The following is a 15,160-nucleotide window of genomic DNA, read 5'->3' on the forward strand; positions in this document are numbered from 1 at the left end:
CTCCTCTGTGAAAGGGAGAGGGAGAGAAAGATTTGAGCGCTTCCAACAAAGGAGATTTGCATAAGCCCGGCTCTGGGAGCAGAGCAGCTGAATGAGAAAGCAGCGTCACGTCGCTGGTATTAAACACAGCGGGCCCGAGCTGATTAAAGAAGGGAAACGGGCCCATTCGAGTGGCCCGCGAGCTAACTGGGGCCATTAGTTGCCCATCCCAACCCTCCCCAGGAAGGAGATGATGTTTACGAGGCTGTTTCGCATGATAGAGAGACACAGACAGACAGAGGGCCTCGGTGGGCACTGCTCCAGGCCTGGAAGTCTCTTAATGGGAGCCAATTAAAAGGGCGGTTAAATAAGTGATCAATTCTGGTTTAGGAGTTTGTGGGCGGGGGGAATTTCCTTGTTTATCTCATTAGCCCTGGAGAGAGCATCCTCCCTAATTAGCTGCACATGCCCGTAAAAGATAAACAGTACTCATTGTGCATTTGTTTGGGCTGTCAGTCAAATGTGATGCCATGGGGAATGTTACTTTCAACCAGTGATACCTCTATAAGAAGTGGCTGTGTTTGAGGAACAGTCACTTTTTCTGTCTTGCAGTACGTCTACTTGGTGCTCTGCTGTACATAACTAACGGATTGAAACAGATATGTGGCATAATGGACATCAAAAGTTACCTCATGTTGAAGATCAGTGTGTTTAAATGGGCATCCTATTAAGTTGAGCATACCAGGCAAAGACCTCAAAGAGACTGTACTGTATTTGTGGGCGTGTGGGTTCTCTCTTCTCCAGTGAAGGAGTTATTTGAGTAGAGTGATACTGGCTCTGGTATTCTCACCCCCCCAGAACTCCAAGGACACAGGAAACATAATTCCCCTGCCAACATCTAAATGAAATGTCATGAAGTAGTGCTTTTGAACTGACTCGAGTAGATTGAGTCCCTACCATTTCTCCACATTTTTTTTTGTCTTTCACCTCAAGTCTGTAGGCAAACCATAGTCTACATATGAGACTTCTGTCAATGCTTCTCACATTCCATACAGAAACCAACTAAGATGTTGACTGTCTATTGTCTGTGTTTCTCCAGCGGTGCCGTCTGCTCCTCAGAATGTTCTGTCCATCGTGAACGAGACGTCTCTGATGCTGGAGTGGCAGCATCCTAGGGAGTCAGGTGGTCGTGAGGACGTGGTCTTCAACATCATCTGTAAGAGCTGTGGAGGGGGCCGCGGAGGCTGCACGCGCTGTGGCGACAACGTCCAGTTTGTACCCCGCCAGCTGGGTCTGACTGAGCCCCGGGTCTACATCAGTGACCTGCTCGCCCACACACAGTACACCTTTGAGGTGCAGGCCGTCAACGGTGTCTCTGACCAGAGCCCCTACTCACCACAGTACTCCTCCGTCAACATCACAACCAACCAGGCTGGTGTGTAGACCCTTCCTTATGCTCTCTCTGTCTCTCTCTGTCTCTCAATTAAATGACATTCAAATGGCTTTATTGGCCGGGGAAACGTATGTTTACATTGCCAAAGCAAATGGAATAGACAATAAACAAAAGGTAAATAAACAATCAGTAAACATTATACTCAATGTTCTCTCTTAGCTATGCACGTGCGCAGGCGAGCAGTAGTCGCGAGACTGCCGCACAGCTCCCCCGGGACTGCTGCACAGAACAAATACTGTATCAGCCCACAGAGAGAAGCACGAGATTGAACTTCACTCAACTTTCAAAGGTTTTCCCTATTAGTTAACACTATCAACGTTTCCCTTTACTGTGGCATTTGTGATAAAATCAAGGCAATTTTTGCCACTTTCAATGCAACATACCAAAACAAAACAAACTATGCAAGATATTTTGTTGTAGGCAGAACGCATCAGAGTAGGATTCTATTGCATTGACACACTACTCAACCGGTACTCTACACAGACTTGTGCGGCATCACCAATCAGAGCTGCGGTAGTCCTATATGCAAATAGACCATGGCCATATGTGGATCTGTGCCATTTACATTTTGATCTGGACTGTTTTTATAGCTGTGGTCGTGAGTAGATGCACTTGTTCTGAGATCAAAGCAAAAGCTGCATTTAACCACGTGGGCACATTTCTTCATATTCTTTGCTGGTTAGTGAGTTATTAGCCCAGTTATAGATCATTTGTAGTCAGCAATAGGGGAGTGACTGCTTCCTACAAGAGCACAAAATATGTACATTCCTAGACATCTTTGAAAAGCGATTCAGGTAAAAAGCTTTTTTTATGTCTTAAAGGGGCAGTGTTGAATAAGAGAGACATGCTTGAATAATCTAAGTAGCCAATAAACAGAGGTTAGCATCATTTGTCTGATTCACTGTAATAATGGTATGGGAATAATAATGCATGTTATTTTGTAAAGTGGTTTCTTGCATCAACCCCATTTTCAGTCACCTCCTTGTCTGAAGGACAAGTGGATAAACAGGGTAATGTCAAGCCCGGCATGTTTTGTTCCCCCAAAAGTCTCATGGAATGTTGGCCTACATTAAACACCACATATTGGCTGCTACTGTAGGCTGAATGATGGAACAGATATTTCCATGTTAAAATGTTATGGGATGCATTTCCTCCATTGTTTTTGATGGTAGGCCATGCCGGTAGACCTACATTATGATCAAATAGTCACAGTAGCCTACTTGGCCACTGTTAAAACTGTAACTCAAAGCGGGTACAGCCTCAGTGATCACAGTAAATGTGCACTGGAAGTTGCACAGATTTTCACAATGTTCAAGTTTGCGCTCAACAGACCTGAAATTTGCTCAGTGCCGAGAAAAATTAGAGGGAACGTTGATTACAGTCACAAAAGTAAAAAAATATTATAGACATTTCAAGTGTTATATTATTGGCTATGTACAGTGTTGTAACAATGTACAAATAGTTGAAGTATGAAAGGGAAAATGAATAAACAGATAAATAATGGTGGTATTTGTAATGTTTGTGCTCCAGTGATTGCCCTTTTCTCATGGCAACGGGCCACAAATCTTGCTGCTGTGATTGCACACTGCGGTATTTCGCATAACAGATATGGGAGTTTATCAATGTTTGATTTGTTTTCACATTCTTTGCGAGTCTGTGTGAGCTGTGGGAAATATGTGTCTCTAATGTGGTCATACGTTTGGCAGGAGGTTAGTAAGTGTAGCTCAGTTTCCACCTCATTTTGTGGGCAGTGGGCACATAGCCTGTCTTCTCTCTGTCTGTCTCTGTCTCTCTTGCACACACGCACACACACACACACACACACACACAATGATGCAGTCTAACTTTTCTCTAGTGTGGAGTCAGTATGCAGATCCGTTCTAAATCGGAGTGAGAGGACTGTTAATGATGTCTCAGGCAGGGTTTGATGGCCTGTTGGTCCTCAGAGTGTGAGCTCATCAGGGCTCTCAGACAGAGTAGCTGAGTGAGCACTACTTTCCCTCACTACTTTCCCTCCCCTGACTGCTTCTCAGTGATTATAGTCGTAACATCTCAGGCCCTCACTTTATCCACCCACTCAATTCTAATCTTACTTTGAAGTTTATAAATTCTTTGGTAATATGCCTTGAATTCACTGTGATCCCCATTCCCTCTATGAGTTACATTATAACTGCACCCAAAACAGTAATGGGACGATTAGTAAGAGACCACTGTCTTTCCAGTGAATAATAACATTTAATCAAAAACAGGTCTGTGTGATTGGCCTACCTTTTTCATCTTTGGGATCTTGGAGAAACATGCTCCAATCACTGGCTGTCTCCTGTAACTATGGTAGCTGTGCATGTTTTCCACTGTGTGCTTTGTGGTTGCAGATGACTGCGCCTCCATTATTTCATCCAAGCAGCACCATTGATTTGCTCTTTAATTGTCTGTATGAGACGCATCAATTGGTGTGCCAGGCTGTGCTGCCTGAGCACTGATGACTGGGGATACGAGCTACAAGCTTTATCTACGCCAGGGCTTTGTGTCCTGTTGGCAGTATGCGTAAGTGCCTGTCATATCTCATCATCTGACTGGACTGAGGGGAGCCTTCTATGGCTGGGCTCCCCAAAGCCCTATGTTACTGTGCATTATTAAAGTGGACATACTGGCTGTGTTCAACTATACAACTTCCTCCTCCTTTACCTCCTACTTTAGTTCTTAAGCTGATGTGACTCGCTATGATTCAAGCGAGGGAGTTTGCAGAGATGCAGGGAAGATCTAAGGTAGTAAAGAGGCAGAAACAGTTATGCATTTTGCGGAATACAGTATATGTATTATTAATCAAATGGCCACCCGGACTATTTACACTGCTGCTACTTACTGTTTATTAATCTATGCATAGTCACTTCAGCCCTACCTACATGTGTCACGTTCTGACCTGTAAAGGTCTTATTTGTTAGTGTTTAGTATGGTCAGGACGTGGCAGGGGGTATTTTGTTTATATGTTTCGGGGATTGTTAGTCTATGTGTATAGACAAGGGGTGTTTGATTAGAGTGGTCTAGAGTTTTGGTATATGTTCTATGTTAGGGCATTTTCTATGTTTATTCTAGTCACTCTGTTTCTATGTGCAGTTTTGTTTTTGACCTTCAATTGGAAGCAGCGGCTCCTCGTTGCTTCTGATTGAAGGTCCTATAATTAGGGGTTTGTTTGTATTGTGGATTGTGCTTATCACCTGACAGAACTGTTAGTGTCGTTTCCGTTAATTGTATACGTGTTTTCATTTGTTTCTCCTTCTTCAATATTAAAAAGAAGATGAGTATACACTTCCATGTTGCGTCTTGGTCCTCCACACACGACACGCGCTACAACATGTACAAATTACCTCGACTGACCTGTAGACCCCTGTATATAGCCTCGTCATTGTTATTTTATTGTGTTACTTTTTAAATTATTTTTTAGGTTTGTTAATTTGGTAAATATTTTCTTAACTCTTTCTTGAACTGCACTGTTGGTTAAGGGCTTGTAAGTAAGCATTTCACAGTAAGGTCTACACCTGTTGTCACGGGTGTCGTAGGGTTTAGACCAAGACGCAGCGGGAAAATGTATACTCATCTTCTTTTATTAAAGGACGAAGAAGGAAAACAAACACGTATACAAAAAACACGACGACAAAGAACAGGCCGGTAAGGCACAAAGCTATACACAGCAACAATCTCCCACAAAATCCCATGACAAAAGACATACCTACAAACGCCTAGACAGAACATAGAAATAAACTAACATAGAACAATAACCAAAACCCTGGACTAATAAATTAAATACCCCTCTACATACATAACCACCCCGAACCATATAAACCAAATACCCCCTCTACATGAACACATACACAAACACACCCTGAACCACATAAAACAAATACCCCCTGCCACGTCCTGACCCAACAACAATAACAAATAACCCCAATTACTGGTCAGGACGTGACACCTGTTGTATTCGGTGCATATGACAAATAAAGTTGGATTTGATTTAATTTGATATGGGCCTCTTACAGCACATTTTTGACACATTTAAAAACAGTATACAATACTATGCCGCCTCCTTTAGAGTCAGTCAATTAATAATTATTAAAAGCATCTCACAGATGAATTAATATAACTGGCTAATTGAATGTTTGTATTGAAAGAACCACCTCTTTTTGATAGTGTGATAGTGAGTGGTTGTTGTGTTGGTTAATGAGGGACCTCAGAGTGCAGTAAAGGCCCCTGCCTCAACTCTCCCTCATTGGGCCACATTAAGTCTGCCGCCCCTGCCCCAGCCTTCTCTACTACCCCTCCTGAACCCCCCCTTCCCCTGCCGTGGGGTCTTGGCGGAAATTGGGGGGCTCTGCGCCGTATCCACTGAAGTGGCCGTCACTTTGGATTACAGTGCCAGGGCTACCGTCAGAGAAAGTTGTGAAAGAGACTGAACTCTGGCTCACTCCCCCTCTTCCTGCCCTGCGACCAGCCGGGCTCTTGCCTGGGATAGAGAGGCAGAGTGCTGTGTGGTTCCACAGTGGGCTGGGGCTGGGGTCAATGGGACCAGGGGCCTGTAATTGCATCTGGTTTGGGAGGCTTGGAGGTTACATAAACATCATGTCACCCCTAATTAACAGAGCTGTCGTCGTACCTCCCCCTTACGTTACGGAGAGAGAGAGAAAGTGTGTGTGTGTGTTTTTGTTAATGAGACACGTTTGGACCTAAAGCTGTACCAAGCATTTAGCTGCATCCGCAATAGCATCTGCTAAACTGTGTACGCAACCAATAAACGTTGATTTGATTATATTTTCAAGGGGGCGGGTGTTCCTTGAAAGAAACAAATAAAAAAGTAAATTGGATGTGACTTGTGTGAATGTTTTTCTCTCATGTGAATGGCTCCCGTCCTCAGCTGTTGAGACTTGTTGACGAGGGGAATATTAACAAGGTGTGAGGAGACGAAGGTAAAAGTTCTCATTCACCACCCCAATCAGCACATAACTATAGCTATAAACAATGATGAGAGAGAGAGGGAGAGAGACAGAGAGAGACATAAAGAAACAGAAGGGGGTAAGTAAAGTGAAGAAAGGGGGAGGGCAATAGAGGTCATTTGATGTGACCCTGAGGCAGCGTGTCTGTGGCAGACGAGGGGCTGCAGAACAGAGTGGGGAGTGTGTTTTGTGAGACACAAAGGTTTGATGATGACTTGACAAGCTCTCAGATGAGCAGAGATGCCTCAGTCTATCAACATACACAGAATACTTTCTGCAACCCTCTGGTAATACTATTAGATCTGGAATGTTAATACAGGAGTTGCTTGCCTGGGTTATATTGCTTTAGTGATTTATCTGCTGTGTGGCACGGGAGCAGCCTTAACAAGGCCTTATTGAGCAAAAACACTATATTTTACTGAGGCTGTCTCCTCTGGGGCTGGAATGACACCCCTGGGCTGTGGAAAAGCACAGAAAGCACCCACACACATGTATAGGGGACAAACGGCTAAAGACAAAGCTAGCCTTTACCTTTCATTCATAATGATTAATTTTTTATTTATTTTTATTTCACCTTTATTTAAAAAGGTAAGCTAGTTGAGAACAAGTTCTCATTTACAACTGCGACCTGGTCAGGATAAAGCAAAGCAGTGCGACACAAACAACAACACAGAGTTACACATGGAATAAACAAGCGTACAGTCAATAACACAATAGAAAAAAAAGAAAGTCTATATACAGTGTGTGCAAATGGCGTGAGGAGGTAAGGCAATAAATAGGCCACAGTAGCGGAGTAATTACAATTTAGCAGATTAACACTGGAGTGATAGATGAGCAGATGATGATGTGCAAGTAGTGATACTGGTGTGCAAAAGAGCAGAAAAGTAAATAAAAACAATATGGGGATGAGGTAGGTAGGTTGGGTGGGCTATTTACAGATGGGCTATGTACAGCTGCAGCGATCGGTTAGCTGCTCAGATAGCTGATGTTTAAAGCTAGTGAGGGAAATATAAGTCTCCAGCTTCAGCGATTTTTGCAATTTGTTCCAGTCACTGGCAGCAGAGAACTTGAAGGAAAGGCGACCAAAGGAGGTTTTGGCTTTGGGGATGACCAGTGAGATATACCTGCTGGAGCGCGTGCTATGGGTGGGTGTGTTTATCGTGACCAGTGAGCTGAGATAAGGCGGAGCTTTACCTAGCATAGACTTATAGGTGACCTGGAGCCAGTGGGTCTGGTAACGAATATGTAGCGAGGGCCAGCCGACTAGAGCATACAGGTCGCAGTGGTGGGTGGTATAAGGGGCTTTGGTAACAAAACGGATGGCACTGTGATAGACTGCATCCAGTTTGCTGAGTAGAGTGTTGGAAGCTATTTTGTAGATGACATCGCCGAAGTCGAGGATCGGTAAGATAGTCAGTTTTACTAGGGTAAGTTTGGCGGCGTGAGTGAAGGAGGCTTTGTTGCGAAATAGAAAGCCGATTATAGATTTGATTTTGGATTGGAGATGTTTAATATGAGTCTGGAAGGAGAGTTTACAGTCTAGCCAGACACCTAGGTATTTGTAGTTGTCCACATATTCTAGGTCAGAACCGTCCAAAGTAGTGATGCTAGTCGGGCGGCGGGTGCGGGCAGCGAATGGTTGAAGAGCATGCATTTGGTTTTACTAGCGTTTAAGAGCAGTTGGAGGCCACAGAAGGAGTGTTGTATGATATTGAAGCTTGTTTGGAGGTTTGTTAACACAGTGTCCAAGGAAGGGCCAGATGTATACAGAATGGTGTCGTCTGCGTAGAGGTGGATCAGGGAATCACCCGCAGCAAGAGCGACATCGTTGCTATATACAGAGAAAAGAGTCGGCCCGAGAATTGAACCCTGTGGTACAAATGAAGGTTAATCATTCATCACACACATACAGTACCCAATCTCTCTCTCGCTCTCTGTCTCTCTCTCTCTGTTAGCCCACATTCATCATTTAGGGGATAAAATGGTTGCTAAAACCCTACCATCCCCCTCTGATTGTTTAATCAGACCCATTCCCGACAGCTCACTGGCAGCATGTTATTTTGTCCTGAGCTCTAAAAGACAGAGGGACTGCTGGTCCAAGATCACCTCACTACTCTGGTCCGACATATACACATGCACGCGCAAGCACACACACAAACACTCACACACACTCTGAAGGGCTGTTTGATTGAATGACAAACACAGACAAGCCCAACACCAGAGCTGTCAATGAGTGACCGATATGAGAGGAATTACTGTTATCACTGTGTCAGTCATGTCTGACGAGAAAGTCTTTTACACCACTCAAAAAGAGGTGTTTGGGGGGACTCACAAAAAAAGATGATGAGCACATAGAATGTTGTGTCCCATTTTGTGTTGTCTTACAGGCAGTGAATCACATTTATTGTTGGTACAGGGGTAGTCATATTTCAGCTCAATAGTGATTATCCTGGTTATCAATAGTTACAGTGTGGTAGCAGCAACAATATCCCCCCCTCCCTCAATCAAAACCATTAGCATTCTGCGTGGGACTTCCATGGAGCCCTGCAGTCGATGACGAAGACCTCCATATACCCATCTATGCTTCTGACTATGTTCTGTACAGTGTCTAGCTCTATTAAATTGTAGAGGACGTATTTGTTTAGGCGTGTCACTAGCCCAAGGTGAGCCAGGGAAGCTGCTGCTAATATGGGGAGGAAGGGGAGACTGAATGAGTTTCTTATCAAGTGAATAGCTCATTGTGGGACTGAATCCCATTTCTCAGCTCAGGGGTGGCTGCTGTAATCTGGTGCACCACTATCATACAACTGGGGAAGATATACCACTTCATTATCCCCCAAAATGCCAGGCCTGTAACCAGGCCACTAGGGGCGAACTGTAACCAGGCCACTAGGAGAGAACTGTAACCAGACCACTAGGGACGAACTGTAACCAGGCCACTAGGGGAGAACTGTAACCAGGCCACTAGGGACAAACTGTAACCAGACCACTAGGGGAGAACTGTAACCAGGCCACTAGGGACGAACTGTAACCAGGCCACTAGGGACGAACTGTAACCAGACCACTAGGGACGAACTGTAACCAGACCACTAGGGGAGAACTGTAACCAGACCACTAGGGACGAACTGTAACCAGACCACTAGGGACGAACTGTAACCAGACCACTAGGGGAGAACTGTAACCAGGCCACTAGGGACGAACTGTAACCAGGCCACTAGGGACGAACTGTAACCAGGCCACTGGGGACGAACTGTAACCAGGCCACTAGGGACGAACTGTAACCAGACCACTAGGGACGAACTGTAACCAGGCCACTAGGGACGAACTGTAACCAGACCACTAGGGACGAACTGTAACCAGACCACTAGGGACGAACTGTAACCAGACCACTAGGGGAGAACTGTAACCAGACCACTAGGGGAGAACTGTAACCAGGCCACTAGGGGAGAACTGTAACCAGACCACTAGGGGAGAACTGTAACCAGGCCACTAGGGACAAACTGTAACCAGACCACTAGGGACGAACTGTAACCAGACCACTAGGGGAGAACTGTAACCAGGCCACTAGGGACGAACTGTAACCAGGCCACTAGGGACGAACTGTAACCAGGCCACTAGGGGAGAACTGTAACCAGGCCACTAGGGGAGAACTGTAACCAGGCCACTAGGGGAGAACTGTAACCAGGCCACTAGGGACGAACTGTAACCAGGCCACTAGGGACGAACTGTAACCAGGCCACTAGGGGAGAACTGTAACCAGACCACTAGGGACGAACTGTAACCAGGCCACTAGGGGAGAACTGTAACCAGACCACTAGGGGAGAACTGTAACCAGACCACTAGGGGAGAACTGTAACCAGACCACTAGGGGAGAACTGTAACCAGGCCACTAGGGACAAACTGTAACCAGACCACTAGGGGAGAACTGTAACCAGGCCACTAGGGGAGAACTGTAACCAGACCACTAGGGACGAACTGTAACCAGACCACTAGGGGAGAACTGTAACCAGACCACTAGGGGAGAACTGTAACCAGGCCACTAGGGATGAACTGTAACCAGGCCACAAGGGACGAACTGTAACCAGGCAACTAGGGACAAACTGTAACCAGGCCACTAGGGGAGAACTGTAACCAGACCACTAGGGACGAACTGTAACCAGGCCACTAGGGGAGAACTGTAACCAGGCCACTAGGGACGAACTGTAACCAGGCCACTAGGGGAGAACTGTAACCAGACCACTAGGGACGAACTGTAACCAGGCCACTAGGGGAGAACTGTAACCAGACCACTAGGGGAGAACTGTAACCAGGCCACTAGGGGAGAACTGTAACCAGGCCACTAGGGACGAACTGTAACCAGACCACTAGGGACAAACTGTAACCAGACCACTAGGGGAGAACTGTAACCAGACGCCTAGGGACGAACTGTGACCAGGCCACTAGGGGAGAACTGTAACCAGACCACTAGGGGAGAACTGTAACCAGACCACTAGGGGAGAACTGTAACCAGACCACTAGGGGAGAACTGTAACCAGGCGACTAGGGACGAACTGTAACCAGGCCACTAGGGGAGAACTGTAACCAGACCACAAGGGGAGAACTGTAACCAGACCACTAGGGGAGAACTGTAACCAGACCACTAGGGGAGAACTGTAACCAGACCACTAGGGGAGAACTGTAAACAGACCACTAGGGACGAACTGTAACCAGGCCACAAGGGGAGAACTGTAACCAGGCCACTAGGGGAGAACTGTAACCAGGTCAATAGGGACAAACTGTAACCAGACCACTAGGGGAGAACTGTAACCAGGCAACTAAGGACGAACTGTAACCAGACCACTAGGGACGAACTTTAACCAGGCCACTAGGGGAGAACTGTAACCAGGCCACAAGGGGAGAACTGTAACCAGACCACTAGGGGAGAACTGTAACCAGGCCACTAGGGATGAACTGTAACCAGGCCACTAGGGATGAACTGTAACCAGGCCACAAGGGACGAACTGTAACCAGGCCACTAGGGGAGAACTGTAACCAGGCAACTAGGGACAAACTGTAACCAGGCCACTAGGGGAGAACTGTAACCAGACCACTAGGGACGAACTGTAACCAGGCCACTAGGGGAGAACTGTAACCAGGCCACTAGGGACGAACTGTAACCAGGCCACTAGTGGAGAACTGTAACCAGACCACTAGGGACGAACTGTAACCAGGCCACTAGGGGAGAACTGTAACCAGACCACTAGGGGAGAACTGTAACCAGACCACTAGGGGAGAACTGTAACCAGGCCACTAGGGACGAACTGTAACCAGACCACTAGGGACAAACTGTAACCAGACCACTAGGGGAGAACTGTAACCAGACGCCTAGGGACGAACTGTGACCAGGCCACTAGGGGAGAACTGTAACCAGACCACGAGGGGAGAACTGTAACCAGACCACTAGGGGAGAACTGTAACCAGACCACTAGGGGAGAACTGTAACCAGGCGACTAGGGACGAACTGTAACCAGGCCACTAGGGGAGAACTGTAACCAGACCACAAGGGGAGAACTGTAACCAGACCACTAGGGGAGAACTGTAACCAGACCACTAGGGGAGAACTGTAACCAGACATATAGGGGAGAACTGTAACCAGACCACTAGGGGAGAACTGTAACCAGACCACTAGGGACGAACTGTAACCAGGCCACAAGGGGAGAACTGTAACCAGGCCACTAGGGGAGAACTGTAACCAGGTCAATAGGGACAAACTGTAACCAGGTCAATAGGGACAAACTGTAACCAGACCACTAGGGGAGAACTGTAACCAGGCAACTAAGGACGAACTGTAACCAGACCACTAGGGGAGAACTGTAACCAGGCCACTAGGGGAGAACTGTAACCAGACCACTAGGGGAGAACTGTAGCCAGACCACTAGGGACGAACTGTAACCAGGCCACTAGGGGAGAACTGTAACCAGACCACTAGGGGAGAACTGTAACCAGACCACTAGGGGAGAACTGTAACCAGACCACTAGGGGAGAACTGTAACCAGGCCACTAGGGACGAACTGTAACCAGGCCACTAGGGGAGAACTGTAACCAGACCACTAGGGGAGAACTGTAACCAGGCCACTAGGGGAGAACTGTAACCAGACCACTAGGGGAGAACTGTAACCAGACCACTAGGGGAGAACTGTAACCAGACCACTAGGGGAGAACTGTTACCAGGCCACTAGGGGAGAACTGTAACCAGGCCACTAGGGGAGAACTGTAACCAGGCCACAAGGGGAGAACTGTAACCAGGCCACTAGGGGAGAAATATAACCAGGCCACTAGGGGAGAACTGTAACCAGGCCACTAGGGACGAACTGTAACCAGACCACTAGGGACGAACTGTAACCAGACCACTAGGGACGAACTTTAACCAGGCCACTAGGGGAGAACTGTAACCAGGCCACAAGGGGAGAACTGTAACCAGGTCACTAGGGACGAACTGTAACCAGGCCACTAGGGGAGAACTGTAACCAGACCACTAGGGACGAACTGTAACCAGGCCACTAGGGGAGAACTGTAACCAGACCACTAGGGGAGAACTGTAACCAGACCACTAGGGGAGAACTGTAACCAGACCACTAGGGGAGAACTGTAACCAGGCCACTAGGGACAAACTGTAACCAGACCACTAGGGGAGAACTGTAACCAGACCACTAGGGGAGAACTGTAACCAGACCACTAGGGAAGAACTGTAACCAGGCCACTAGGGGAGAACTGTAACCAGGCCACTAGGGGAGAACTGTAACCAGACCACTATGGGAGAACTGTAACCAGACCACTAGGGGAGAACTGTAACCAGGCCACTAGGGACGAACTGTAACCAGGCCACTAGGGACGAACTGTAACCAGGCCACTAGGGGAGAACTGTAACCAGACCACTAGGGGAGAACTGTAACCAGGCCACTAGGGGAGAACTGTAACCAGACCACTAGGGGAGAACTGTAACCAGACCACTAGGGGAGAACTGTAACCAGACCACTAGGGGAGAACTGTAACCAGACCACTAGGGACGAACTGTAACCAGGCCACTAGGGGAGAACTGTAACCAGGCCACTAGGGGAGAACTGTAACCAGACCACTATGGGAGAACTGTAACCAGACCACTAGGGGAGAACTGTAACCAGGCCACTAGGGACGAACTGTAACCAGGCCACTAGGGACGAACTGTAACCAGGCCACTAGGGGAGAACTGTAACCAGACCACTAGGGGAGAACTGTAACCAGGCCACTAGGGGAGAACTGTAACCAGACCACTAGGGGAGAACTGTAACCAGACCACTAGGGGAGAACTGTAATCAGACCACTAGGGGAGAACTGTAACCAGACCACTAGGGACGAACTGTAACCAGGCCACTAGGGGAGAACTGTAACCAGGCCACTAGGGGAGAACTGTAACCAGGTCAATAGGGACAAACTGTAACCAGACCACTAGGGGAGAACTGTAACCAGGCCACTAGGGGAGAACTGTAACCAGACCACTAGGGACGAACTGTAACCAGGCCACTAGGGGAGAACTGTAACCAGACCACTAGGGGAGAACTGTAACCAGACCACTAGGGGAGAACTGTAACCAGGCCACAAGGGGAGAACTGTAACCAGGCCACTAGGGACGAACTGTAACCAGGCCACTAGGGACGAACTGTAACCAGACCACTAGGGACGAACTGTAACCAGACCACTAGGGGAGAACTGTAACCAGACCACTAGGGACGAACTGTAACCAGACCACTAGGGACGAACTGTAACCAGACCACTAGGGGAGAACTGTAACCAGGCCACTAGGGACGAACTGTAACCAGGCCACTAGGGACGAACTGTAACCAGGCCACTGGGGACGAACTGTAACCAGGCCACTAGGGACGAACTGTAACCAGACCACTAGGGACGAACTGTAACCAGGCCACTAGGGACGAACTGTAACCAGACCACTAGGGACGAACTGTAACCAGACCACTAGGGACGAACTGTAACCAGACCACTAGGGGAGAACTGTAACCAGACCACTAGGGGAGAACTGTAACCAGGCCACTAGGGGAGAACTGTAACCAGACCACTAGGGGAGAACTGTAACCAGGCCACTAGGGACAAACTGTAACCAGACCACTAGGGACGAACTGTAACCAGACCACTAGGGGAGAACTGTAACCAGGCCACTAGGGACGAACTGTAACCAGGCCACTAGGGACGAACTGTAACCAGGCCACTAGGGACGAACTGTAACCAGGCCACTAGGGGAGAACTGTAACCAGGCCACTAGGGGAGAACTGTAACCAGGCCACTAGGGGAGAACTGTAACCAGGCCACTAGGGACGAACTGTAACCAGGCCACTAGGGGAGAACTGTAACCAGACCACTAGGGACGAACTGTAACCAGGCCACTAGGGGAGAACTGTTACCAGACCACTAGGGGAGAACTGTAACCAGACCACTAGGGGAGAACTGTAACCAGACCACTAGGGGAGAACTGTAACCAGGCCACTAGGGGAGAACTGTAACCAGACCACTAGGGGAGAACTGTAACCAGACCACTAGGGGAGAACTGTAACCAGACCACTAGGGACGAACTGTAACCAGGCCACTAGGGGAGAACTGTAACCAGGCCACTAGTGGAGAACTGTAACCAGACCACTATGGGAGAACTGTAACCAGACCACTAGGGGAGAACTGTAACCAGGCCACTAGGGACGAACTGTAACCAGGCCACTAG

The 15,160-nt window shown here is 47.7% G+C and overlaps 1 protein-coding gene across 4 annotated transcripts in view; it reads left to right on the forward strand.

Annotated features, from left to right (window-relative positions):
* The window catches only part of LOC115207717 (ephrin type-B receptor 2), a 159,583-nt gene that overhangs the window by 110,199 nt on the left and 34,224 nt on the right, over positions 1-15,160 (forward strand). For all 4 annotated transcript variants that reach the window (XM_029775124.1, XM_029775126.1, XM_029775125.1 and 1 more), the window contains exon 5: positions 1,079-1,414. In XM_029775124.1, coding sequence (XP_029630984.1) covers positions 1,079-1,414 — 336 coding nt within the window. The remainder of the gene's footprint in view (positions 1-1,078; positions 1,415-15,160) is intronic.

This window comes from Salmo trutta, chromosome 14, assembly GCF_901001165.1.
Source record: "Salmo trutta chromosome 14, fSalTru1.1, whole genome shotgun sequence".
Taxonomy (NCBI): Eukaryota; Metazoa; Chordata; class Actinopteri; order Salmoniformes; family Salmonidae; genus Salmo; species Salmo trutta.